This window comes from Poeciliopsis prolifica, unplaced genomic scaffold (genome assembly GCF_027474105.1).
Source record: "Poeciliopsis prolifica strain line A6 unplaced genomic scaffold, Auburn_PproV2 SCAFFOLD003, whole genome shotgun sequence".
In the NCBI taxonomy this organism is placed as follows: domain Eukaryota; kingdom Metazoa; phylum Chordata; class Actinopteri; order Cyprinodontiformes; family Poeciliidae; genus Poeciliopsis; species Poeciliopsis prolifica.
The window spans coordinates 13,292,227-13,319,699 of NW_026562378.1; the positions used below are offsets into that span (position 1 = coordinate 13,292,227).

At 41.3% G+C, this 27,473-nt stretch overlaps 1 protein-coding gene across 2 annotated transcripts in view; it reads right to left on the reverse strand.

Moving 5' to 3' along the window:
• Positions 1 to 1,140: 1,140 nt before the first annotated feature.
• celsr2 (cadherin, EGF LAG seven-pass G-type receptor 2) overlaps positions 1,141 to 27,473 on the reverse strand; it is a 72,299-nt gene continuing 45,966 nt past the window's right edge. The window contains exons 6-34 of one of the 2 annotated variants that reach the window (XM_055025478.1): positions 20,738 to 20,895; positions 19,589 to 19,752; positions 19,230 to 19,355; positions 18,233 to 18,402; positions 17,826 to 18,005; positions 17,635 to 17,748; positions 16,092 to 16,248; positions 15,877 to 16,018; positions 15,327 to 15,447; positions 14,445 to 14,628; positions 14,251 to 14,352; positions 14,043 to 14,137; positions 12,712 to 12,921; positions 12,422 to 12,605; positions 11,112 to 11,430; positions 10,575 to 10,742; positions 10,373 to 10,496; positions 10,103 to 10,303; positions 9,594 to 9,768; positions 8,760 to 8,872; positions 8,540 to 8,622; positions 7,883 to 8,009; positions 7,661 to 7,771; positions 6,843 to 6,973; positions 6,622 to 6,707; positions 6,376 to 6,543; positions 5,435 to 5,635; positions 4,475 to 4,697; positions 1,141 to 3,345 (exon numbers count right to left, since the gene is read on the reverse strand). In XM_055025478.1, coding sequence (XP_054881453.1) covers positions 3,294 to 3,345; positions 4,475 to 4,697; positions 5,435 to 5,635; positions 6,376 to 6,543; positions 6,622 to 6,707; positions 6,843 to 6,973; positions 7,661 to 7,771; positions 7,883 to 8,009; positions 8,540 to 8,622; positions 8,760 to 8,872; positions 9,594 to 9,768; positions 10,103 to 10,303; positions 10,373 to 10,496; positions 10,575 to 10,742; positions 11,112 to 11,430; positions 12,422 to 12,605; positions 12,712 to 12,921; positions 14,043 to 14,137; positions 14,251 to 14,352; positions 14,445 to 14,628; positions 15,327 to 15,447; positions 15,877 to 16,018; positions 16,092 to 16,248; positions 17,635 to 17,748; positions 17,826 to 18,005; positions 18,233 to 18,402; positions 19,230 to 19,355; positions 19,589 to 19,752; positions 20,738 to 20,895 — 4,389 coding nt within the window. In that variant the 3' untranslated portion in view covers positions 1,141 to 3,293. Of the gene's footprint in view, positions 3,346 to 4,474; positions 4,698 to 5,434; positions 5,636 to 6,375; positions 6,708 to 6,842; positions 6,974 to 7,660; positions 7,772 to 7,882; positions 8,010 to 8,539; positions 8,623 to 8,759; positions 8,873 to 9,593; positions 9,769 to 10,102; positions 10,304 to 10,372; positions 10,497 to 10,574; positions 10,743 to 11,111; positions 11,431 to 12,421; positions 12,606 to 12,711; positions 12,922 to 14,042; positions 14,138 to 14,250; positions 14,353 to 14,444; positions 14,629 to 15,326; positions 15,448 to 15,876; positions 16,019 to 16,091; positions 16,249 to 17,634; positions 17,749 to 17,825; positions 18,006 to 18,232; positions 18,403 to 19,229; positions 19,356 to 19,588; positions 19,753 to 20,737; positions 20,896 to 27,473 lie in introns of both variants that reach the window. The other variant, XM_055025472.1, reaches the window with a different exon arrangement.

Here is a 27,473-nt window from a genome sequence, read left to right on the forward strand (position 1 = left end):
AGTTCAGTTCACTGGGGAAGATATGAATGCATAATTCAACTCTGGTCCACATAAAACCTGTAGGACTCAGCAGGGCCACCGCCAGGAATCCTGGGCCCCATGGCAAAAAAATGTATTGAATAAGTGTCAATTTATAACCCAGTTTTTCTCCAAGAAGTGGGTAAACTGAGATGATCAACCATTTAGCATGGTTGCTTAATGGTTAGCTTAGCTACAGTCTGTTTGCCTCCATTTCACGAACATTTAATGAATCAAGGAAAGAAATTACCAACATATTCAGACATTAAACTTGTACCTTTTAACCGCTTAGACGAGTCAGTTAGCAACATGCTAACTAGCTCTAGCTTAGCAACATGCTAACTAGAGTTGCTAAGAGGTTCTGATGCCCTCAATAGTGCCTGATTATTTTTTTTACATTCTTCTTATGTCTGACTAAATTGAGTTGGAAAATAAATAATTTTTAATTCAATTTGATACTTTTATGATTATTTGAATACTTAATTGTCATATCTTAGTATTTCTTTGTTTTAAACTATTAATATGCATTAAGTTCAGGAAGTGATTTTCCAGACACCATCCACCTACTGCAAAGATTAAAATTAAAAATATTCAGCAGGAAAACATACGTTGTGCTCACATGGCCCAGGTTAGTTTAGTCAGATATTTGAAAAAAGTATATTTTATTCAAATTTATCCATGGGCGCTGTTTTGTCCCTCTTCTCAAGAGTCACTGATTTACTCACAGGACATTTAAAGAACTTTGTCCAATTAGGGTTGACATAACCCTAATTGTCCAATTAGGGTTAACATAACCCTAATTGTCCAATTAGGGTTGACATAACCCTAATTGTCCAATTAGGGTTGACATAACCCTAATTGTCCAATTAGGGTTGACATAACCCTAATTGTCCAATTAGGGTTGACATAACCCTAATTGTAACCTGTAACCCTTAAGGCCTGAGGGTTCTGTACAGAAGGCCTGAGGGTTACAGGGCTGAGGGTTCAGGTTAGGGTTTTTTTTGACTTACCTGCAGTTAGTTAATGATAGTTTTACACTTGGAGAACGTAAAACTACTTCATAAGTATGAATCTCGTTCATGCTGACGCAGGTTTTAGTCTGTAAAGGGAAAAACAACCAGAAATGGTACAAAAACATTTTATTTTGTAAAAACAGGAGTAGTAGAATAAAAGAGACAATCCTTTGTTTGGACATCGTGTTATAACACCACGAATGGTTCTGCAGTGTTTCTCTGTATGGCATGAAGTTTGTACATATAAAATGGCAACAACAGTAGTAACTTTCCTTCAGAGCTTCTCTAAATACATTAAAGATATGTTCTTGATTCATTTACAGGCTCTGTACAGAAAAACAAACCACAGCTCACGCATTTATTTACTTATTTTTTACAAAAAGTCATAGTTGTGTCTCTAGTCTATAAAATACAGCCGTTTAGTCTCTGAGCTCAAACGTGTTCATCCCTCATATTTAATGACAAAATCTGAGAGCATCTGTAGAAACAAGCTCCCAGTGGTTTACACAAACGAGCAGAAGATTCATTAAACGTCTTTTGATTCCTACTTACGCAAACCAAAATCTATCTCATATAGAAAAGATTTAAATACACTGTGTATAAAGACGCACTACCTTGTTTTCTTCACTGTCTGGCAGTTTGAATGGTTGAAATATTTATATTTCCTAAATATGGAATGAAGAGAATTGTATTGATTTCTTCAAACTCAGAAGTTTACAAACCAAAAGATTAACGCTTTAAACTAATTGGGAAATCTTGCATGATAAATATGGAAGCAGGAACAAAGAGTTGATTATTGTTACTTCTAGAGGAAAACAGGTGCCATCTATTTTATGAAAGCAAATGGCGTCTCAAGGAGAATCTGGAAAGACTGAAGCAGCATGTAAAGACATCGGCCAGGAAGTTAAAGCTAATCATTTTTTACTCTAATAATTCTGACAAATTACTGAAAAGGACAACAAAATGAATGGTGGAGTTGAAACCCGAATCTTCTGCTGACAGGAGGAATGGGACAAAAACTACAGCAAAGTGTGAGAAACTTTCAGGAAGGAAGTTCAGAATATCTGCGAGAAGGTAAATCTAATACTAAGAAAAGTCAACTTGTGAATTTAAAGGTGATCTATTATACTTCCTTTAACAACTTAGAATAAGTATATTGGCGATACAAAACATTCTGTCATTAGATAAAGAGATTTTTGTCTGCTGAGCTCTTTTCAGAATGAGCTATCACTTCAAATCCAAATTAACTGCTGCTCAATGATTACACCATACATCTTTGAAAAGCAGAAGTAGTGCCTCCTGCAAAACCAATATGAAGGTAGCAAGTCGTTTCTGGATGGTAAGTCACCAACAAAGCACTTGTCTTTTCCAGCAGCCATTGTACAAAGTGCTGGAGTTCCTCTTGGGTTGCTAAGTAACAGCGCAGTGCCCATTGAATGTGAATTGATCTGGAGGTTTTAGAAGCAGCTCAATTTGCAGACACCAGAAAACATGAATTCACTACCAGATGTTTTTTAAGTCTTTAGAAGCAGCTGGTAGAAGCACAAAAACATGCAAAAAGTGAATTTAGAAAAATAGGTCACGTTTAAATATTTCAGGAATTATCTAAAAGTTATTTTATCTCATTATTGTCAATTTGAACAAATATAAAAAATCTTTGTAATCCTGACTACAACATAAAATACCAGATTTTGTTGTTCTTCAGAGAGAGAAAGAGAAAAAGATAGTGTTTTTTTTATACACAGCATGTTAATTTCTGGCGTAAATCAGCTCATTTCTCCTGTTTGTAAGTTCAGTTAAACGTCCACACACAAAAATACATAAACGACTCAAAGTCGACTGATGTCTGTCTTTGTGTTTGACTCAGTGGCCTGAGTCTGACCTCCTGGAGCAGGCACAGAGACGGGCAGCTCACAGCGAAACGCCACAGAACAGTTCAAAAATGACAAAGAAGAGGTTTCCCTGAACGTCTGGGTGGACGTCTAAACCACCCACCCAAACAGACTTCAAAACAGTTTTCATATCCAGGAACTAAAAAAAAAAAACGGTTGACCATCAACATATCTGGACAGCAAATTTAAAAAAAAGTGCATTTCTTCAAGTATGTAAACAAAATTTCTTTAAAGGGAGGCTTGTTGTTTTATCCGTATGAACTCACACACTTTCAACGCGTCATGATGACGAAGAGGCGTCTTCTCTCCTCCTCTTCCTCTTTGCTGAGCTCAGAGTGGAGTCTGGTGAGTGAAGAGGAGGAGGGCGACTCTATGACCTGCAAAGACACATCCCTCCATCAGCGGAGCTGTTGCAGTGGCTGCTGGGAGACAGAGAGGCGGGATGTGAGGAGGACGATGAGGCAGACGGGTGAAGAGTGAGGATGAAGGCGGCACAACATGAGGAAGAGAAAACGATAAAGTGAAAGTGTGAGACTCGGGACGGTGGGGCGGTGGCGGATGCTGAGAGGATGTGAAGATCCTGATTGTTCTGGATCAGAACTTCATGGGATAAAATTAAAGAATAAAAATCTGTGAGTTTTGATTTTGGAAGGGGAAAACAGAGAAAGAAGAACAATTAGGATATTTGATTTAATTGGAAAAGTCCAAATGCATTTCAGAAACTTTAAAACTTCTCTAAATGGAGGTGTTTTAAATTATCAATAATCAGAGCTGATAAAACTGATTATAATACTGAAAGCCTTTCTGACGATGACCATCATACTTCCTGCTTTCGTGACGTTTTTCCATGTGTTGATATCTCGTTTGTGAGATATCTGAAATGTTATATTTTTTTCTTTAGGATAGAAATGCACTAATACAAAAATCAAAACAGGTCAAACATTGGCTTTCCATTTCTTTCCATCTCTTAGAAAATATAAACAGAAACTTTCCTCTAGAAGGAAAGAAATAAAAAAATAGATCCAAACTATTTGGACTATTTCTGAGTTGAGCATATATTTGAAATTTTAATTTGACATTTGTGACTGAATGCAAAACAGACTAGGATGCATTTGATCAGTTATTACAAACGAACACAAAACTTATTGCAAAAAGAAATGTTTCCCCCACGTCTCCTAGAGGGCGCCGCAAAACTGTGCAAGTTGAAAATAATGACTAAGAACAACATTCAGCTGAATTAAGTTGAGTTGCAAGAAGCTTTTTTAGTTATTAGATTAGACGTAATCTAAAGAGGTCAGTGTTTGTTGTGCATCATAAGCAGGAAGTATAAAAAGCAGAAGCAGCGAGTTAATAAATTTTCTATCACATGTTGTTTTAAACTCTAAATTTGTGTTGTGTGTTAGAGAACCTTATGTTTATGGACATTGAAGCTCCATGGTCGTGATCGATGAAAACAACAGTCACTGGGGACAAACGGTAACTTGGACACAGACAGTGGGAGACGTCGACAGGCAGCAAACGCTCTTCTCTGTTTCTCTGAGTTTCACTCACTCTGATCCTGACGAGTCTCCGTCCACCGTCCCCGCCTTGATGCTCAGCGCCACGCCGTTCAGCTGCTCCGGCAGGCTGGACTTGGGCGGCCCGACTCGGGTCTCGCTGGAGGAGGATCCCTGCGGTGACGGCGCGCCGGGCGTTCCCTCGCGAGGCTCACTGTGGACACGATGGACGCTGTTCCTCTCCACGATGGGAGAAAGCTGCTTCTTCTTTAGGATCCCTGCATGAAGAGCCGAGGTACGGGAGACCCACCGTGACAAAATTTAGTTGATATGTGATTTATTTATTAACTTATTATCTGTCATATTTTATTTAAGTGAGAAGCAAATTAATTGAAAATGCACTATGATTTAAAAAAAATTTATTAATTCACACAAACACAAAAAAGCATATATTACTGTTTAATATTTCAATGCCACTTGTAAGGAAGTTCAAATGTGCCACATTCAAATAACTAAATACATATTATTTACTATTTCATAATATTTTCGCCGGTGATGTCTTAAAAGTGTTACTATAATATCAGATAAATCTATAACTACTTAAATACTCAATAATTTGAGTAACTGTAGAATTGTAATTATATGTATTCTTGTTAAATTATGTATTTAAAGACAGACTCATGTGAGTATATATATTACAGGCACATATAAATATTTTAAAACATGTATTTAATATTTATTATGAACTAAATGCATAAATAATCCTATATTATTTTAACAAATAAATGCAAATGTCAATAAATAATTTTTTTCATCCAGTTTGTTTTTATAAAAACTGGATGATAGTTTATTTTTTACTGTCTGTTGCCAAATTGGTTCTAACTTTAATTAATTTTACTGACAGACATTCATTGTAATTTTATGATTTATGACACTTTTGTCATTCCATAGAATCGGATTTATCTCAGGATAGCTAACATTTGATTAGTAAATGGTTGTAATTTTCATGGCTTGCCTCTGTGCGGATGGGCGCTGATGTTAGGAAATGCAGGCAGCAGCGCCGTCATGCAGTCCTGCGACCGGTCGTCTGGTCGCAGGCTGCGACCCAGAGTTGATTCTGGACTGTTCATCTTCGGTCCCTCGCCACCGCCAAGCTCACCGTCACTCACTGCTGCTGAGTGATTCACGGGCCACGGCATCTGACCTAAACTGTTGTCTGAAAAACGGAGGGACAAAAATTTTATTCAGTTCCTATAGTGAAAAATTTTTCAAAACTACAATGAAACAAAACAATGGCTGAGAAATGCAGCATCTTGGGGTCACCAGGTCTCTACAGCAGCAAATAGATGCTAGCTACATAAAAACCAGCTATGTGGGAGGCGTGTCCTCATGTCACAAACGTGATCATGTGGAGTTTGTTCAAATCTGCTGGAGAGGAGGTGAAAGGAGACAAAGATCCTTTAGCCTGGCTGTTGTCTTTCTACGCAACTTTGCTTGATTCTCATCTCTCTTCTCTGCTCCCTCTGGGATTTCTCTCATTGAAGTGGATTCCTCTGGTAGATTTCACATGTTAAACTGCCACGACATGGCGACCGCTTTAACAAATATGTAAAAAAACACATTTTTGTTACATGCTGCAGCTTTAACAGCCGGTCAGATTGGCTCTTCTCTTTTCGCAGAGGAGGACGGCATCTTGCGGTAGGTAAGCTTCATACTGTTAAACTGGTGCATCACATGCAAAACGGACAAACGTTAGCGACTGGGTAAAACGTAAAAATTCAACGCAGTCCTCGCCTCCAGGAAAACAATCGTCCAGGCTTCAGATCCTCTGGATGATGCAAACCGTGTCGGACCAGTGGCTGGTTTTATCAGGCTAAAGATCTTTCTCTTTATTTGGGATTTTTTACCCCCCACAAAAAACAACAGAAATATTTCCAGTGTGATCTGGCTCTTTACCCTGTGGTTGAGGTCTCTTAGTCCCATTTGACGCCAGGTTTTCCCAGCATTCCTCTGGTGGGAGCGGACCCTCCTCATCCTCGCTGTCAGAGGAGTGTGTGGAGGTGTAGGATCCGCTCTGGTCGTCCTCCAGGGACAGGTCGCTGTCTGAGTCCGTGTCATGCTCTGCTGTGCGGACAGACAGCAGGGCGTTAGGTGAAGTCTGGAGGGGAAACCTGTGTCGGTGAGGAGGACGGAAGACGATACCGTCCAGACGCTCCTTCGTCTCGTGGAAGAGCGACGTCTGGTCGTTCAGAGCGATGTGAGCCTGGCTGTTGTTCAGTCCGTCCTCCCTGAAGAAAGACAGAACAGCTCACCATTACTCCATCATCATCATCATCATCATCATCACCATCATCATCATCATCATCATCATCATCATCATCATCATCATCATCACACAGCTGCTCCTGAAACGTCGCCCTCACCGGAGGGCAAACGGGACGTAGCTCTGCTGGCTCTTTCCGCTCTGCATGGTGCCATTCAGAGACACGCTGGAGTCTCCAAAGGGAAGGTGGTACAACCTGCCGTCCACGTAGCTGCTGTTGCCCTTGTAGCTCTGGAACCGAAGACAGAAAAGGTTTTACAACAATGACATGACTGGAGCGTAAAGCAGCGTGGAGATGGAAGACCTGCTGACTTATTCACAGCTGATAGCTGATCATTTAAACACAGAGGGACACAAAACGGTGTTGAATTGTTTTAACTTTTAGGATTATTTTATGTAGAAAACCTGAGAAGATGTAGTAAATAATACGAAGTTATTGGTGATGAAGGTTCTTTTCTGTTTAGAAAAGGAAAGCCGAGATGCATCGGCCTTTTTCTCAAGGTTATCAAACAGTTCTTATGTTTGACTTCCTGACTGCTGGAGACTCAAGTTTCCGTTTCCAGGGTTTGTAAAGATAATTTCTGATGAGTAAATATGAGAAATCACTTTGAATTTACAGGAGATTTTTCTACAGGGATCAGACTTTAAATATAGAACCCACAATGAGTGAATAACAGAAAGAGAAAGAGAGAAAAATGAAATACAGAAAGATGGAAACAAAGAAAATGAACAAGAAATAGAGAAAATGTGAATGAATGAATGAATGAATGAAAGGAAAATCAAACAACTAAAGCTCGCCTGGTAGTAAACTTGCTGTCTCATTAAACATCTGTTTGCAGCCGGTTAAAGTTAAAGTTAAATATCGTTAAAGTTAAGAATCTTGTTAAAGTTCTTCTGTGTTTGAGGTGAGAAACTCACCGAAGCTTTAGATTTGATCAAGTGATCGGGGCGTTTTCTGCTGCAGCAGTACTTCATGGCCTTCCTCACCTCCTTATTGAAGACGATGCGGAAAAAGAAAACAAACGGACCCTGCAACAAAAAAAAACAAAAAAAACAGAAACAGAAGATGAAGGACGGAGATCAGTGGACGGTGACAGGACTGCAGTCATTAGCTGTTAGCGTTCGAGGCTGAGGTCTCACCTGCACACAGGTGAAACCTGCAAACAGGTAATGGAAGACGATCACGTCGCTGTTGACGGAGAGAAGAGCCAGGAAGCACGTGACAGAAACCAGGAAAAGGACGCCGCCGGCGGTCTTCAAGCCCGAGCTGCAGGATAAAAACCAAACAGAAGGAGAGAAGGCGTTAGTGAGGATCTGTAAAGTTGAGCCGTTTCAAAACCAGCTGGTTTTGCTTGCTGCTCACCAAGCAGTCCCAGCCCACTACCTAGCAACCCAACGGGAGGTTAAGTACTTTTGGTTTTACAATGGCTGCTGGAAGAGACAAGTCTTTCTCTGTTGAATTACCACGTGCTGCATTCTTGTTGATTGTGAAGGAGGCTCTGCTAATGCTTATCAAAGATGTACTGTTGCATAATTGAACATCTGTGTGCAGATCGGTTTCATGTGTGGATGTAAACGTTGCGTTTGGGGGCATTTAAAGTGACAGGCCCTGAAACAGTTCAATCTGTTTTAGGATCTCAATAGGAAGAACCGACCAGACTAAAACATCACTAACTAAAACTTATTTTATGCAAAACTTGTAATGAACATGTTCTGATTAACCCACAGAGCTATGCTAACTTGTTCAGGTAAACCTAATAGAACATCATAAGAGATGTTTAATGTCTGGATACTCACACTCGGGGGTCTTTCTTCTCGATGCTGTGGTGTCTCAGTGCGCAGGAAGCTCTGGACGACAGGATGTACAGGAAGATGTTCATCTGCAGACACAACACCAGACATCTCACACCTACAATCCTAAACCACACATTTAATCTGGATAAAAACATGTCGACAAACTCTGCCAAGATGACTTCTTCAACAGTGAATTCAGTCAGACCTTTGGGCGGCGACTCACCGACACCGCCAGGGCGATCGGTCCAGCGAAGCTCCAGATCAGCGTGTCGAACATGGAGAGCCAGCAGAAGTCGGGGTTACCGTAGCCTTCAGGGTCCAATCCCACCGCCAAACCTGGAGATTACGCCACAAACCACAGGCTCGAAAACTAAACTCTGTAGGATGTTTTTGACTTTAATGCATCGTTTAAAATCTTAAAACATAAAAGTGCAACAGGGTTTTATTTTGATGTGAAGTTTGTCAAAATATGTTTATTTATTCAGTAATTGTATTTTGTTTAGTGTTTTTCTCAAAAAAAATAAAAAACTCAAAATGCACTGTTCCAAATTATTATGCACAGCAGATTTTCTAAACATTTTATGGATTATAAAGAACTGCAAACGGTCATTCTTTGAATGTGCAGCATTAAGTGATCACATGTACCAAGATCAAAAGCTATTTCAATCAAAAACATCTTAACAGACGGAGTTACATGTTAACGTAGGACCTTCTTTGACATCACCTGCACAATTCTTGCATCCATTGAAACTTGTGAGTTTGTGGAAAGTTTCTGCTTGAATTTCTTTGCAGGATGTCAGAAAACCTTCCCAGAGCTGCTGGTTTGATATGAACTGCATCCCACCTTCAGATCTCCTGCTTGAGGAAACTCAAGCAGAAGCTGCGCGGGGAACAAGATCTTTGTATCTTTATGACACTTTAATCCAATTTGCATAATAATTTGGAACACAGCTGGCTTCACATTTGATTCAAACCGGAAGAGGTTAAATCAAGTCTTTTGACCCTGAATGTCAGACACATTATTTCCTTCAAGTGGGAACATGAGGAAGACCCAGACCGGTGATGAAGGCTGGGACGCCCCATCCGATCAGGTAGTAGAACCTCATGGGTCCGTAGTTGATGTCTCGGACTTCACTGATCATGCGGTAGATGTGCAGGCCTTCCAGGAAGAGCCAGGAGAAGGAGCAGAGGTAGAAGAAGTGCAGCAGTATGGCGATGACTGTGCAGAGGAACTGCAGGACAGAAGGACAGACTGAACCACAGAGGAACCTCTAATGTCAAACATAGCAGAATACTTTCAATTAGATAATCCATGGATTATTGTGCCATTTAAAATCTCAGCTGTTACAGAATTTGCCAGTGCATCTTCATAAACTAAAATATCTCCATTTGCAAAGGCCACACCAACGTATCTCTAACCTTGTTCCATTAAAATATGTAGATCAACCTGCTGTTGAGAAACACAGGGTTTAGAGTGATGGGAAAATCTGGGAAAAACTTCCAGAATTGAGACGAAAAAGCAGGAAAAGTGTGAGGAGAAAAGAAGAGACAGTCTAAGTGGTTTACCGGGTTGTCAGCCTGGTTAATTCCCAGGATGAAGATGAGCTCAGACAGAAAGAGAGCGCCGGCTCCATTGTTGATGATACTCGTCTTGTTGCACTGCATGGCTCTCAGGGACACGAGGAAGACGGAGGTGAGGAAGAGGAAGCCCAGCGTCACGCCAGCTGTGCTCCACGTCAGGATTTTGATGGGCAGGATCTCTCCGTTCTGGCGCAAACATCACTTATTTAGCACACAGCTGCAGCCGGGCTGCTGCTGATGAGAGAGCTGACCCACCTCCCTCCTGGACACGTCCATCAGCACGGCGAAGCTGGTCATGTGGTAACACTGGCAGCTGATGTGGGAGCTGTTCCTGAACACCACCTCGCAGCCTTTCGCCGACCAGCCGCCGCTTCCCCCTCTGAAACACAACCAGGCATCATGAGAGGAGCGCGGCGCCGCCCTGCCGGTCCGCCACGCCGAGCGGCGGCACACTCACAGGATGGTGTGGTTCCAGAACACGCAGATGGGCTTGGAGCACTCCTCGGTGGCGACCAGGCGGAACTGCACCGTGATGGGCTTGTCCAGCGTGTGCTGCAGCAGCTCGTCATTGTCGTGCACCGTGATGCTGACCACCGGAGTGTTGATGACCGGACGCTTCGGCACGCTGCCGCAAAACAAAATCAGAACATGGAAAATCTGTCGATAAAGTGACTCGATCCAAACTGTTATAACCATAACAGTCATATTAAACTTATGAAAAATATATACAAAAGTGTGGCTTTATAAGTAAATTAAATATTAATTAATGCAATGATTTTACCTGCATGTGAAGCTGAACTTATCCACCGGTTTTATTTACCTTAACAAAGGTCTAAAGATCAAACACTTCAAACAATCAATGAAGTTCATTCAGGTTTTTGTTTCACATCCATAATGCAGCCTTCCTCCATTTTCTCCTCTACATCCACATCTAATATTTACAGTAATAAACTTTAAAAGCCATTTGATTTGACGGGACAGAGCTCCGTCTCACCGCAGACTCCTCTTGTCCGGGTCGTAGCTCTCGGGCAGAAGCGACGCCAGGCTGTGGAAGATGATCACGCTGGCCACCGCGTCCGGCTGGCCGTCGTCCGGGTGTCGTCTCTTCCTGGTGGTCGAGCGGTTCCTCTGAGAGGACTCTGGGAAAACGTCCAGATGTCTGTGGCCCCTGCTGTCCAGGGGCGGCTGGAAGACCGAATCGGGGAGAGTGACGGCCGTCTCCTGGTCTGCAGGACGCGGGCCCCTCAGGGACTGGTACCGCGGCAGCCTGACTCCGGCAAAGTTCATCTTTTTCAGGCGGTCAACGGAGATGACTGCAGAACCGGACAAAAGATGAGGAAATGTCAAAAACTCCTCCTCAGATAAATCAGATTTTATATGATGTATCTTGGCTTGACGTGACCTAAATATGTCAAGTTCATCTAAAGAAATATCAAGTTTCCAAGAACACAAAGCAAATTAAAATGACGTATTATTTAAATTTTAAATATGATGAAAAAATCAAAATAATCACAACAAGTGTGAGGTGTAAATATTAGATATTGGAGTTTTGCTCAGGTTTCTTATGACTGCAGTTCTGGAGACAGTGTAAATTATACACAGGGAAAATGTTCATTATTAATGTTTTCTTGTTTGCTCACTGGAAAGAAGAAAAGGAACAGAAGAATCTGCACAGAGTTTTAATTTTAGAAAGTGAAATACCAAATGATTCAAACTTGTTTGAATTGAGGTCACAAGTTGTTAATATTAACGTTATTAGAATTATTCAGTTTCATTATAAGATTCATATAATCTATTAATCCTGGTAAAAAAGGAAGCATACCTTGTTTAAACATAAAAGCATTTTGTGGGGTTTTAGTGTTTTAGTTTTTGACAAATGTTTACATTTAGACTCCATCTTTCAATGAACACACATGGTGTAATCTTTGATGTGTAGATTATTGTAATAAATTATATTCTTAATTTAAAGAAACTATTATAGCATTATTAATATTTAAAATGTTTGAAAAAGTTATTGAATATACATCTGACAGTGCTGACAAGGCATTTTATTTTATTATAATGCACACAACCTCTGCTACTACTAATAAAACCATAATAAAATATAATAATAATAATAATAATAAGTGGTATTATTATTAGTAGTATTATTAGTATTATACATAATCATGATTCTCTGATTAGCCAGTAGCGTTTTTCAAGAGGGGGCCATGCCCCCTGCGCCCCCTGCTTAGAGACGCCATTGAATATAAAAACTAAAATAAATAAATATAAGTTTTTCTGTTGCATGTTAATCCTCCTCACCTATGTTGGGCGTGACGATGGTGAAGGGGCTCAGGTAGGTCTTCCTCATGTTCTGAGCCAGCGTGTTGGCGTAATCCTCGTAGTGCCGCAGCAGCGCCGCCGAGCCGCCCTCCGAGTGCTGGATCAGCTCCCAGTGCGTCTTCGTTTCTGGAGCCAGGATGCTGCTGCCCACCTCGATCAGATTCTGTCAGAAAGCAATCAGTACTTCATATTCACAGCGACATAAAGTCTCTGCTGTTGTTTTCCTTCAAGTTTTGCTTGGCAGAGTTTCAGTGAGCTCCGCCGTTCACCTCGGTGAAGTGGACGTCCTGCGTGGCTGTGAGGTTGAAGCCCTGCTGGTTGATCTCGTGCTGCAGCAGGACCTGAGTGAGGCGGTACGCCACTTTGACATCGCTGCCGTAGAACGTCTCCGTGTGGGCGGTGGCGTTGGCCAGCAGGGCGGCGGTCTGCTGAACGCGCCCAGAATCGAGGAGCGACGTGTTGCGGTGCAGCTTTTCTGACTGGAGGAGGGAAATCAGACACAAATATTCAGTCACTTCTACATTTTATTTATGCATTGGACTATTTTAAGATTGTTAGGGGTTTTTTCTGTTAGTGATTCTTTCAAAGAATGTTAGATTCATGATGAATGTATGTAAACTTCTAATGATAATCAGTTTCCTCTCAGAAATTCACCTGAATTTCAGTTCAGTTTGACTTCATTTTAGTAAATTATCAACATTACAAACAGAACACAAAAACAATATAGGCTACTCCTTCACAAACCCAGAATTTACCAAAAAAGGTAAATCAGCCCGTTACCTGGCAACCCCGGCAAAACTCAGCCCGTTACCGAGCAACCCCGGCAAAACTCAGCCCGTTACCGAGCAACCCCGGCAAAACTCAGCCCGTTACCGAGCAACCCAAGCGGAACTTGAGCACATGTTGACTTTCCATTCAGAAAAAAACTTCACTTCTGCTTTTCAAAGATGTACATTTGTGTAATTGTGCATCTGTTTGCAATTGGGCTGGAAAAGAAAAATCTGTTTTTTAAAGATTTAACTTCTTGGATTTCCTCAGAACTGCCATCTTGTTTAACAAGTGTGTTTAAAAGTTGCTCTTTACTTCAGTTTTCAGTTCAGGTCAACTCATACGAAGATTAAAATAAAAGCCAACATGTTTTCTGTAATTTGTAACTTAAGGAGAAAAAAACTTTGTGAACATCAGAAACTGGATTTGGCATTTAAAAAATAGGACATTTTATTTTTAAGCTCTAGTTTGCAGCCATTTTGATATGTGAGTGTAAACACTGAGTTTACAGCAGCAGCAGCAGCAGCAGCAGCAGCAGCAGCTGCAGCAGCTTCTTTTGATTTAATATGACAAAAAGCCATGAAATGTTTTATTCTGAAAGAGGCTCAAAATAGGAGGAACTGAAATCTATTTATCTAAGAATAATTTTGTGCAAGAAATATTATGCATCTATCCTGACCTGCTCAAAGAAGCATAAAGGTCACCTGTAAGTCTTTCTACTGTATATTTTATTGATTGTACCTGTTTATTGATGAACAGATGTAATTATCTCATGTCTCCGTCATGTTCTGCAATAAGATTGGGTGTTGTTTTGTTGGGAGGAGCTACACACCAAGGCTTTGAGCTTGCTGAAGGTGACGGAGGTGCAGTTGAAGAGGTTGGGAGGAAGCCAGCCCTTGTGCTCGTCACAGTGCCGGATTGCTGTTCCTGGGAACGCAAAGTCGTCACAGTGGAGCTGAGCCAGGAGAAGCCTTCAGGCTGAGTTCATGTATTGCCATTATTTTATGATAATTTGATGAGGTGCCAGAAACCCATCATACCAACACTTCCCCTGGGACAGGGAACGGCTGCAGGGAGACCAAACTTAGTCCTGGGCCACCATATCCCCGCCTCGATGGCCTGAGGGCAGCTGTCATAGATTACTGCGAGAGAAGGAGCACGGAGGAGAGAAATCGTGAGATATTTTTAAATATTTATGTAACTTTTATGAAATACAGAGCTGTTCCATTCAGACCTTCACAGCCGTTGGCAGAAACCTCAGCGAACGGGTTGTCACAGCGATCGCACTGACGCCCGATGACGCCAGGCTTGCACTGACATTGGCCGCTCTCTCTGTCGCAGGCCCTGGAGAGCGAGCCGACGGGGTAGCAGTCGCACAGCAGGCAGGTGTCGCTGCCCTCGGGACGGTAGTGGTTGTCCTGGACAAGGAGACGGAGAGACGCGTCGCTAAGGAACGGCACCTTCGCTTTTCTGTGCCGGCAAAAGATGTGGAGCTGAGAGACGGCATCGTGCAACAGCCGAGATGCTGGGGAGTGTCTCGGTGCGGAGAATAAAATAAATTTCAGTGATCTAATGATCCCTGACTAGATGACGGATATTCAGACTACGAAGGTGGATCCTTGCACTGATTCGCATTCAGGACTGAAACGATTATTAGTGATGAATTGATTATTGAAATAATCATCAACTAATTTAGTAATCAATTAATAATTAACTTGGCCATGCAGACTCTAGCAAAAGGTCATTTCCTGAAAGAACAACAGCCTCAGAGCAGATGTTGCACTAAAACTGTGCAAAGATTATTTTGGACTTGAGGTAAAAAAAAACCAACATGTTTTTCTGTAAATATCTTCCAAAACATTTTCCCCCCAAATCAAATAAAAAACGTTTCTGCTGTTGCACAGAAATTTCCCCGTTGTGGGATAATAAACAATATTTTTATTCTATTTTATGAAAAGTCATGGACTGATTATGTTCAATCATCAACTCCTTATAATCATTCCTCCCTTTTGTTTTGAAATGTGTCTATAGACGTTACACAGCTCTGTTTTCTCTTTGCATTTGGGTTCGGAGAGCGCGACAGGTGAAGATGAATAATTCAGGTTTGCAGACTCACCTTACAGCGACACTCGCCGCTCGTCTTGTTGCAGTCAGAGTCGAACCCTCGGTCAGTGGGACAGTTGCAGGGCCCACAGGTCTTATGACCCCACCAACCTCTGGGACACGGCAAGCCGGTCCTGCGAAAAAAACAGCCCGTTTTTCACAAATTAAATAATCCAGAATCCAGAACCACAGCTGCTGTTGAGCATAATTATGGGCGGCTCAACAGGTCAAATGAAGTTTAATTTCAGGTTATTGGGGTTTAGAATGACTACAAATAAAAATATGAGCAGGATGACAATTTACAAGTCTGAAATTCTCATGCATAAGAATTTGTAATATTAGACAATAGAGGCAATATTTAATTGCTTATTAGACAGTTAATGAGGTTTGGGTTGTGGTGATGCAGGAGGAGGTCGAGCAGTTTTACTTTTTGTATTGTTTTTATTTTTGAAGTTAATAAAAATATCAAGAGGGTCCAGTGTTTTTTGTCATCAAGTGGATTACAAAAGAAAATATGGAAGGTGTCAATATTTTGGCTTCATTAATTAGGAACCCAAACGTACTTTTTCTCACAGTATCGGCCAAAATAATTCCTGGGGCAGTCGCAGGCGTAGCCGCGGGCGGCGCTCGGCTTCCTGATGCACGTCGCCGCGTGTTCGCAGGGGTTCAGAGAGCACGCTTCAGTGCAGTTGGTGCCAAAGTAACCTGCAGAGAAACACAGCCAGTGACGATGAGCTGCAGGAGTCAGGAAGAGATCGCGGTCTGTGCAGGGACTGACCGCTGAGGCAGGTGCAGGAGTAGCTGTCCCAGTCGTCACTGCAGAAGCTGTTGGCAGGACAGGGGTTGGAGCTGCAGGGGTCCGGCACGCTGCAGCCCGGCTCCACGTTCACCTTCCTCGCCACGGACAAGCTCAGGGCGCCACCGACACGCAGACCCTGGGAGGAAGGGAGGGACTGAAGTTATGCTGCGTAGTTTTATGAAGCATGTGCGTCACTGTGAAACAGTTTGGATCAGGAAAATGCAACACGTGGGAAGTAAGAATGTTTCTTTCTCGATGAGTTTAAAACGTCGGCTTTGACTGTCATCCTATAAGCTTTCGTTGACTCTCTTTGACTGAAAACATCTGGAAAATATTAGAAAAATTAATTATTTTCACAACAACAACTCGCAAAGCTGCGGTGGGATATGGATATCAGGGCCAAATAATAAATAAATAAGTCAAAATAAAGTTGAATAAATGTGTGAAAATACTAGTGATGATACAAAATAAAGTCATAATGTCATCAGAATAAGGTTATAATTTTACAATAAGACCGACACAAAAAAAATAGTAGAATAAGGAATATTGATCATTTTGTAAAGTTAGGGTTTCTCGGTTTAACTAATAGGACATGCTTAATCTTCTAAGGGCAGAAAGGATTAATCAGATTAATTGTGATGATTCGATCACTGAAATGATTATCAACTGATTTACTAACAAATTACCGTATTTTTCGGACTATAAGCTGCTACTTTTTCCCCACGTTTTGAACCATGCGGTTTACAGCCCGGTGCGGCTTTTCTGAGAAGAAAAGCGCTAATTTTTATTTAGGACAAGCACATTGTGACGGCAGGCACGACGGAGAAATGTTTTCAAACTCTGATGCGTCCTGGAGAGCGGCTAAGATAAATGTACGTTTCCATTTCTTTCTTTTTTTATTTTTAGGTGCGGCTTATAGTGCGGTGCGCTCCATAATCTGGAAAACACTGTAATCGTTAACTGGAGTGTACAGAGTCTGATAACAACACAATCTGAGCAGCAATGAAGCCAAAACTGTGCAGAAACATTTATCTGTAAATATTTTCTACACTGAACTTCTGAAGTGTCAAAGTTTCAGTTTCACCAGGTTACAGTTCTGCATAGAAAGTCTCTTATTTAGCAACTTTTGTTATATAGTTACCTATTACTCCAAAAATAGATCAGCCAAAGAAGGGAGCCCTGATCTTTAGAGTCGGCCTTTTATTGATGTTAGAAGAATTTTTTTTAGCTTTGCCTGCATCCTTTGCCACAGATAATGAATCTAACAGACTGCTATAGTATCTCATTTAAGGCAATAAAATGCTTATTATTTGTTAATCTTTTAATGCATTTCTATTATTGCGTAAAAAGCTTAAGCAGTTAAATGAAAAGTCTGCAGAATCTGCCCGGTTTTAAAAATCCGATTAATCGTCAAAATGATTGATAGAATAATCAATAACTAAAACAATTAGTCAGGTGCGTCTCTATTGTCTACATCTTAACTCATTATGAGCTTTCGCATGCAGCTTTGAAGAGGACAAACCTGTATGCAGCCACGGAAGCCATGCTGAATTTTCCCATCAGGCTTTGCCAAACCACCAACGCTGACAGTCTTGAGCTTTGACTCCCGCAGCTTTCCGTCCACCTCCATGCTGGCCTGCAACGCAGCCTGACGGCATCAGCATCAACCTCTCCATGTTTCGTTGCATTTCACGTACAGGTTCACCCACTCACCAGGTAGAGCCCCTGATCTAGCGACAGCACGGCCTGGTGGCGGCTGGCGGCTCCTCCCAGGCTGCTGATGTCCAGCTGCAGATGATGCCAGTCCCCGTCATTCACCAGCACCTCCTCCACCCGCGACAGAGTGGAGTCCTCTCCCCTGTGCAGCCCCATCAACACGCTCCCCCCGCGCAGCTACGCAGCACCGAACGAGAGGGATAAAAACACAATCTGTGGGTTCAAAAGTTCAGACTGAACTGTTTCTTTGTTTACTGCTGGGAACAGAAAGAGCAACATCAAAGAATCCCCAGTCTAGACGAAATCAGGAAGGCAGCTGAAAATATTACAAGAACAGCCCCTTTTCCGAGAAGAGCGATTTTCTCCCAGCATCCCTTGTGATAAAGACGGAGGCGGGATCCCACCTGCAGCGTGAGGTTGTGCTGCAGGCCTGAGGAGATGTGGAGCAGCAGGGAGCTGGACTGACGGGTGCGGAACATGAGCTCGACGTGCCAGAGGACGGAGGCCGCCAACGCCTCCAGGTTGCTCCACTGCAACAGGCTATCGCCTTGAAAACGCAGCGGGTTGGCCATGACTGCAGGAACGACACACAGAGGGAGTCCGGATGAAGAAAGGCACACAGAGACTGAAAGATGAGCTACATCGGATGACAGATGATGAAACATCATTACAGCCAGCCAGAGGCGGACCGGCCGCCGGGTGCACCGGACGGCTTTTTATTTGTCTGCAGAGATTTGTATCGATGAGAAATATGATTGTGAACAATTGAAATATGTTTGTTTACAATTTTCCCAGCACTCCAAACGCACTAAAATCTTGCTGAGTAATTTTTGTCTAGTTTCTGGTACAAATATCTTAGGACACTTGAAAAAAATACAAAACTAACAGAAAGCCATAGGAGCTAGTTTTAAGTCAATTTCTTAATATTGATGAAACAATACTTGTTACATTGGCAGATTATTTAATTCACACGTTGCAAGTGAACGAATCTGCCGATGAAACTAGTATGTTTTTATTTATATTATGTAATTATTTACTTAAAAAAGCTCCTGTGTCTTGCTGATAAGTTACATATGAGTTAATTTTGTCTCATTTCAAATGCACTAAGACTTTGCAAGATTATTATTGCAGTGAAGTTTTGGTATTGCTAGGTACGGCTACAGCTTCTTTCCAAATTTTAGGTAATGTTCTCCATTTAATTTGACTTTCCAGCTCAAATTAAATGCTTAAACACAATAAACAAAGAAAGTCCCAAAACATCTCATAAAAATTCTCAATAATTGTGTTAATTCTAAGTGACCGGAAAGAAGAAAAGTTTAATCTGATTTAATTCCAGACGATGATTAAAAAAACAATTCTCAGTATCTTTATTCTCTCAGATAAAATCTCCTCTTTGCTCACCTCTCTCACAGTTCTGCCCTCCAAATCCAAGCAGGCAGTGGCAGCTGAAGGAGCCCCACAGGTTCACACACGTCCCTCCGTTCACACACGGGTTGTTGCTGCAGAAATGTCTCTTGGCAGAGCATCCTGGGAGGTGTGGGAAAGCAGAGGAATAATCCGTTTGATGTGTCCTGCCTCATTATTTCGTCAGAGAGTCAGAGTCAGCGGGTAATCAAATATTCATCGCAGGTACGGCCATCATTTCCCGCCGACTCTCCCTTCCAGCTGTTCTCATTATGATTATTTCCTCTGCGGGTTTTCGACACTCGGCTGCTCAACCAGCCAGCAGAATAAAGCTGCGCCGCAGAAGGCCGATTTACCTGGCAGGGTGCCGTTGTTTGCGATGTAGCTGGCCATGTCGACGTGCCGGTTGTCGACGCGCAGGTTCTTCATGCAGCCCACGAACTGCTGGTTCCGGACGGGAAAGTCCTCTGGGAGTTTGGGGACTCCTCCGAGGAGCAGCGGCCCGGTCAGGTCAAGAGATCTGAGAACACAAAGGGACGTGGTGAGCCACGCAGCCTCGACCGAAACACAAGAGAGATTGTTTTGATCTGTTCGTCTGAAAGACGTAAATAAAGGAAGTCGAGCCACAAGGACGTTTCTAAACATCTTCACTCCAAGCTGCAACCAAAGAAACCTGATTTAAAAAAAATTCACACAAAAAGAAAAAAATAAGAGAATACGTTTTCATTAAGGCTGGGCAATAAATCTACTAGGTCAATTAATAAAATGTTAGTTTTTTTTATATATCACTTTTAGAAAATCTGTGTTTTTCCCACAAATTCATTCCTTGGATTTTGAAAATTCAGGGAGATGTCAGAGCCGCCATCTTGTTTTGCAGCTTATATTATTTATTTGGATTTGAATTCATGTCAACTCTGTGAAACTCAGGCTAGGATTTTATTTTTAATTAGAGAATAAATTCATAATATTACAAGAACGCAGTCGTACCAAATGGAAAGGAAATTATAGCAGAATAAATAGTAAATTTATGAGAAAAATTACTAAAGACAACAACTAAAGTTTAAGATGAGGAATGTTGAGCATCTTGTGAAGTTATACTTTGGTATAGATTTTACAAATGATTCTTAATACTTTATATAAATACTTATCACACAGTGACATCTATTTCAAATAAAGCTCTATGTGAACTGAGCTGCTCAAGTCAGATCCTTATAGCTCTGTCAAGGCTTTTATTTTATTAAAACAACTTTTTTCCTGTGGTTTTCTAGTAAATCTGTATCTTTTTCAACTATATTCTTGTAATTAAACAAACATCCTTGTAGCAAAACAGTGAAATCCTACAACTACATCTCACATGACTGCGTGACTGAAATAAAAGCCCTTTTTGAAAATATTTTCTTTCATCTTTTTTCTTTAGAAGAAAAAAAAAGTCAATTAAAATTTAATCTGGTTTAAAAACATCATTATTTATAAGCCGTATCCCTTACTGACACACACACACTTACTTTTTGGATCCAGTCTGGCTTCCTTGGGCCGAGCACGAGTAATTTCCGATCACGTGACCGAATCTCAGCGCCACAGAGGAGTCGCAGTCGTCCACCGTCACCACCACGACCTTCTGGTCCGACGGGCCCTGAGGCAGACCGGCCTGGTTCAGGATCGGCTGCAGACCAGACAGAAACAAATAACATCTTAGAACATGTCACCACTAACTGCAAAACCAGAGCCTTTAACACTTTTTATCATATTACACCAGGGAGTTTAACGCATTTTACTGAGACTTTCAAAAATAAGACAAGAATAGTCATTGACTGGAAGAAAAACAATGTTTTAAATATCTGTTTTCAGTCTATTTCACTCTGATGCCTCCAATTAAATGAAGAAAATCAATTACCTTTAGACGTGTAAACGATCTACCTGTGTGTGATTTAGTCTCAGTGTAAATTAATCTGTTCAGAGAAGATATAGAGAAGAATATGTGGGAAACCAGCGCTAATAATTTAATCATTATTCACTTTAGAGTTTCTTCAACTATTTATTAAACTTCTGCTTTTTTACTTGGAATGCTAAGAAGAAATATTGATGTAGCATGACTAGCTCAATAACTGTGCATAACTCTAGACTTTTGCACAGTTTCAATCCTTCAAAGCACAAAGATGATATTAATATACAAACATTTCAATTGGTGCCGTTAAGATCAGGTGAAGGAAAAGCTTCAGAGTCGTAGCTACCTGACAGCTACTGCTATTTTTATTGCGCTCAGATGTCAAAAATAAAGCTTTATAAAAATATCCTAGCAGTCTGATAAATTTAATTAAAAAAACAAAACACTGAGCTAAATTTTTAAAAACTTCCAACAGTGAAAACAGACAAAGTCTAAACCACAAACACACATTTGGAGGGTTTCACTCTGCAGGAGGAAAAAAATCTTCCTCTTTGTCTCTGAAATCAATAGCGACAAAAGGAGGCGGGTTCAGGGTGGAAAGAGTTATGATGGCGTCAATAAAAGGCCGCGACCTCGTCACACGCTGCCCACCGCCTCCGGGGTCACTCAGAGGTCACATGGGTTCAAGCTGGAGCCGCCAAGCACTCAGCTGCTCAGACATATTTAATCATCTCATGAGCAGATATTAAAAAATAAGTGAAGTTTGTTTTTTTACTGTCGGGATCTTTAACTCTTTATGAGGTTAGATTAAAACAGAACCTTTCAGTTCGACTCCAGGGCTTTGAGGAACTATTTCCTGATTGCTCAGCTGTTATGGATCAGACAGATTTATCTGCCTGCGATGTAGCAGACATCCAGCTGGAGAGACAGTGGACATCTAACTGCAGCATCCTCAGCTGCTCCACCATGGCGGAGGCTTATTAAAAATCAAACAGACTCTATCAGACAATGCGATGATGACTGATTTAATTTTAGCTCAAGGCGCCGCCGCGGTTGAACGTCACTCACATGATTTCCACGCTGAACAGATTAGATTAATTCTCAGACTTTCCAGTTACAGGAGAGGCTGCAGTCCAACGAATTCCTGCAGTCTTGTGATATGAACGAGATGGGGACAGTATTAAAGGTGACCTCTTGTGCTTCCTTGAACTGGTAAATTATTCAAAACATGTTCATTACACGTTTTACACAAAATCATTCTCAGATAATGAGATTTTAGTCACATTTAATCCTAACAAGCTGCTGCTGCCGCCCAGCTCAACATTTAAGCAGCACGTAGAAATGGCTGCAAACAGACAATCATACGACCGTACATCTTTGAAAAGCACAAGTAGAGCCTCCCGCACATCCAACAAAAATGCAACAGGTGGTTCCTGTGTGGTAAGTCGACAACAAAACACTTGGCTCTTCCAGCAGCCGTTGTACAGCGCACACAGCTGACCAAACATGCAGGAACTCAGCTTGTGTTGCTAGGTAACGGCTGGGATTGGCCAAAAAAACTTTAATTTGTTAAAAAAAAAAAAAAAACACACAGCTGGGTGTTTTTTAAATTGTTAGTCTGCTTTTAGAAACAGGTGCAAGACAAATGGAAGCACAAAGATGTGCGAAATGTGAAATTTATTAAGTTTCATTTTAATGCTTTTGACTAAATAATCAGTCATTGAAAACATCTTGATATAAAAAGTTTTCAGCTAACATTGGAAAACATTTGTCAGTTCTTCCTGAAGAGCACTGACCTCTGACCCTTCATTAGGAAAATATCATTCAAATAGATAAATGATGTGCTATAAAAAGTATGTGGTGTTTCCTTCTTCATCACGTTGGTGTTTCAGATTATCAAACTAAAAAATAAACTAATTAAATGCAAAATGCAAATTGCAGATGGCGACTTATTAGGAGAAAATAAATTAAACAAACTAACCAGGTCCATTGTGAAAAGCAATTTACCCTTTGACTGTGATTACTTGTTTTGCTCAACCAAAACAGAACCAGCCTGACAGCACGAAGCAGGCCAAAAGAGAGTTAATGATCTTTCAAATAACAAAAAATGTCCTCATATCCAACTTTATATTTTGGTCTGTCCGCTCTAATTTTTAAATATTAAATGATTGATGTTTAAATTGTTTGCTCAGTAACTGAGTAACTTTTTGACCTGATATGTAAAATATCCTGAAGTACTCTGAATGTAACACGAACCCCCATTACTCTTAAAAATTTATTCTGTTTCACAGTTTCTATACAAATTTACAGCAAAATGTAGAAATATCATTAAAATCAAATGTGCTAGAAATTGTGCTGCATGTGGTTAAAGTTACTTATAAGGTTGAAAAAGTTAATATATTCACTCAAATTAAGCAAAATGAATCCATCAGAAACAAATCTGCTGACGTATTTCAGATGTTTTAAGTTGAAAACACACGTTTTCATATTTTATATTTTATGGGCTCGTAGGAAACACCAAAGATTTTAGATGTAAAGCTGCTAAAGCCAGACTTTTTCAGATTTATCTTCACCATTTTGACCCCATAATGTGTTTCCCTGATCTTTTATAGTAATTTTCACCAAAACAATCTTAAAATCCACGAACTGTTGTAGATCTGGGTTTAACCAGCGCTGCTGCAGGATGACGTGTGACCTCACAGTGAGGAGATAAATGGTGAGAAGTGTCACTGAGCATGCTCAGAGCATTATGTCTTGTCTTGAAGGTAAACAGCTCATTAAAAACCTTCAGGAGCTTCTAATTATTCTGCTGGACACCTTGCAGCTCAGCTTTAGCAATCAATTTTCAGGATTGACTGTCTCACTTTAGAAAGGCTCATGGTTTGATAACAGGATCCAACCACAGAGAGCATTTCTGGTGAATTAATGCCTTCAGAGAGGCTTATTTGATAATATATAACCACTCGGGCCGTGTAACTTTGCACCTTTCCCACAGAAAGTCACAATGCACAGTGAAACTCTCCATCACTCAACGGTGAACTGTTAAAAAGGAAAAAAAAAAAAACACAGCCCCAGCAAAGGAAGCTTTTTCCTTTCCGGTTTACGCTCTTTGAGGTCAATTTGTTACAAATTTGTCGATGATGAAAAAAGCAAACATGTTGTGTGAATTGATGAAGGTGAAATCATCCGACATGCTCTTTTCCACGGCTTTTCCCCTTGCGCTGTGAAAGCGCTGGAAAAAGGCAGCGCTCCAGCTTGGACGCTCCTTTCAGCGACCTCTGCTGTCATCAGTCACGCCTATTGACTCTCCAATAAAGCCCGTCTGTCAGGACGTCTCTCCGCCGCACAAAACGCCGTCCTGTCACTGCTGACTGCAGCAGAGCACATATTTGCTCTGCAGCACATTAAACACCGCTCTCACCCGCCACTACAGGGGATTATGGGAATATGAGTTCCCTGTCACACAAGGGGGGAGCAGAGGGTGACAAAAGTGGGGAAGGATCCTGACAGCAGGCAGCACAAACACTGGATCTGAGATTGACTGGGAAACCATAGCAACAGGAGAGGTCGGCCCCGACTCGTCCATACTTTCTTCGCCCTCCTCTGTCGCTGCTCCGCCGCTCGGCTTTAAAGAAGGAGAGGGGCACCTTCCCCCGAGGCCGCATCATTCACTGCCCGCGGCCCCCAAAGGAAGCGGGGGCCGAACACAAAGGCAGCGGTCATTGCCATTCTCCACAGTCCCCCACCCTGCTGAAAGCCACATTTCAATCTAAAACACCCCCCTGGCCCCTGCACCGCCCCCTGCGGACAGGGACGGGTCAGAGAGGGGAGCTGTGGGACACCTCCAGCAGGAGGAGAGGATCCGTTCAGCTCGGAAACCCCCAAACACTTCTGGTAATTATGAAACATCTTTAGGCCTGTTGCAATAAGCAATGAATCAGTTTCTGGCATGACAAATTAAAACAAGCTCAATCGTTTCCATTTGCATGATTTATCGTTTTTCTATTAAAAACTGATAAAAAAGTCTTCAGTTTGTTGTTTGTTGAAAGACAATTTCATTTACAGTGGCTCCATAATTCACTTTATTTGTTGTTTTGTTGATTTATTTTGGACATTTAAAATGTCTTCCTGTTCCAGTGTTAAATATTCATTATAATTTAAAGTTTATAGATCTTTGAAGATGTGTTCTTGAATTATTATTCATTATTTTTACTTGAAAATGGTCTCAAAACAACAATTTTATTGCAATAACTTCTGGGACAATTTATCATCCTGCAGAATGTGTTACTTTACAAGCCTACCTATCAAATGACTCAGGTGTGTTGAAGCAGAGACACTTCAGCAATACATAAATAAAACCAATAAAATTATTGCATTCTGACCATAAACTAGTGCCAGAATGAAGTTTCTGTCCTGCATTCTGCATTTCTGTCACTAAAAACTTTAAATTTTAGACCACTTGATCCAAGTTGTTATTGCTATAGATTTTCCATCCATTGATCGATTATCACACACCCTTATCCCATTGGGGTTTGGAGGTGCTGGTGCCTATCAATGGTCGAGAGGCGGGGCAACACAGAGACTGACAGACACACTTAGAGGAGAATTTAGAGAGACCAATCGACCTGACAGCAATGCTTTTGTCCGGTAGACCAAAGATGCAACATTTGTTGCATTTGAAGCTTTCAGTCAAATAAAACACCCGTTCACCTTCTTGCCTGTGGTGGCGCTGCACCAAGAACCACTGAACGAAAAGACACAAAAACCTCTGAAGAAGACATGAGCTCAACTTCCCACTTCACAAAATGTAAACAAAAAACGGAGTGGCATCAGATTTTAGCGTTTGCAGAATTTATTTTTGATTAAAAAAACCAACAAAATACAAACCATTTCTGTTGATATCACGAGGACACATGCTAGCGCTAGGAGACATGTTAGCGCTAGGAGACATGTTAGCGTTAGGAGACATGCTAGTGCTAGAAGACATGTTAGCGCTAGGAGAAATGCTAGTGATTGGAGACATGTTAGCACTAGGAGACATGCTAGCGCAAGGAGACATACAAGTTTGTTTTTGTTGTATTTACCCAGAATTCCCTATGCTGTAGTCCACTTCCTGTTTTTTGAGCGGTTTCCGGTCCGATCAGCGTAAACATATGCATCTGAACTACGCCAGAGTTCAGTTCAAATGAATGGGAACTTGGGTTTTTATGTGGGTCAGAGTTCAGGTTTTTAGGTCCACATCAGAGTTCACACATCCCTAATTAAACCGCACTTTCTAGGCAAACAAACTGGAGTTCGATTGAAGTGAAATAAACATTTTTGACAAATTTTCTACTAGCTTTTACCATAAAAAACCTAAAACTCACTAAAATAAATAAATGTTTTAAATTATTAGAGTTTCAGTCGAGTGAGCCCTTCTCACAGAAACCTGGAGTTATTTTTATCACACTGGTAATCACATGCAGCACACTTGCAGTGAAACGTGCAGGTTGGAGAAGCAGAAAGGAATCAGTGATTTGAGGGATTAATGAGGTTTCAACAGAAACAGAAGCAGAGAAACAACAAAAAAAGATTAAAAAGCAAACAGTCAACAAGTTTTCATTCAAACTCCTTCTTCGTCGCTTCATGCCACAGGCTAAAATCTGACACGCTCATGTCATCATACACACTGAATGGTAAATGTGCGCTGCAGGAGGGTTGCCTGGCAGCATCTTTATGATGCAAAGTGACTTCCTCAATAGACAGAAATGTGACATCCTGTGTGTGCGTGTGTGTGTTTGTCCCGGGTGGGAAAATACTGAGCGCAGACAACAGCTCCATACATTCCTGCACTGATTGAGTCGTTCTGATATTCTTACACAGAAACGTAGCAGCTCAACATATTTAGAACAATCAGAGCATGTCTGGAAAAACAATGTCTTCCCACTCTCTGGTTTTCATTCAGTCAGGCCCCCTCATGTCTGGTCTGAGGGTCTGTTTGGGTCAGAGTCGCTCTGGCTCTCTTCCACATCATCAGCCTGTCAGCAGACAGAGAACAGCCCACAGTTCCCTGTCTGCACCGTTTACAGAACATGCTGAGGACCACAGAGGAAGAGTGGCAGCTGCCAGTCATCTGTGGCTGCAGGACAGCAACACTGAATGCTAAGAGGTTCGCACTTAACACTGTGGCTTTTTAAAGGTCCTATAAAACAACAGCCCTCATTTATCAAATGGAAGTGGAGAATATATGAACTTCATCTTCATAACAGATGCCAGTCTTATGTACACCCCTTCAAATAAAGTGTTTCCATGTTTGAGAGCAGAAAGCTCAGTTTGGTGGTGTGTCTGCAGCTGCTCTGCTGTCGGCTAAAAGCTTG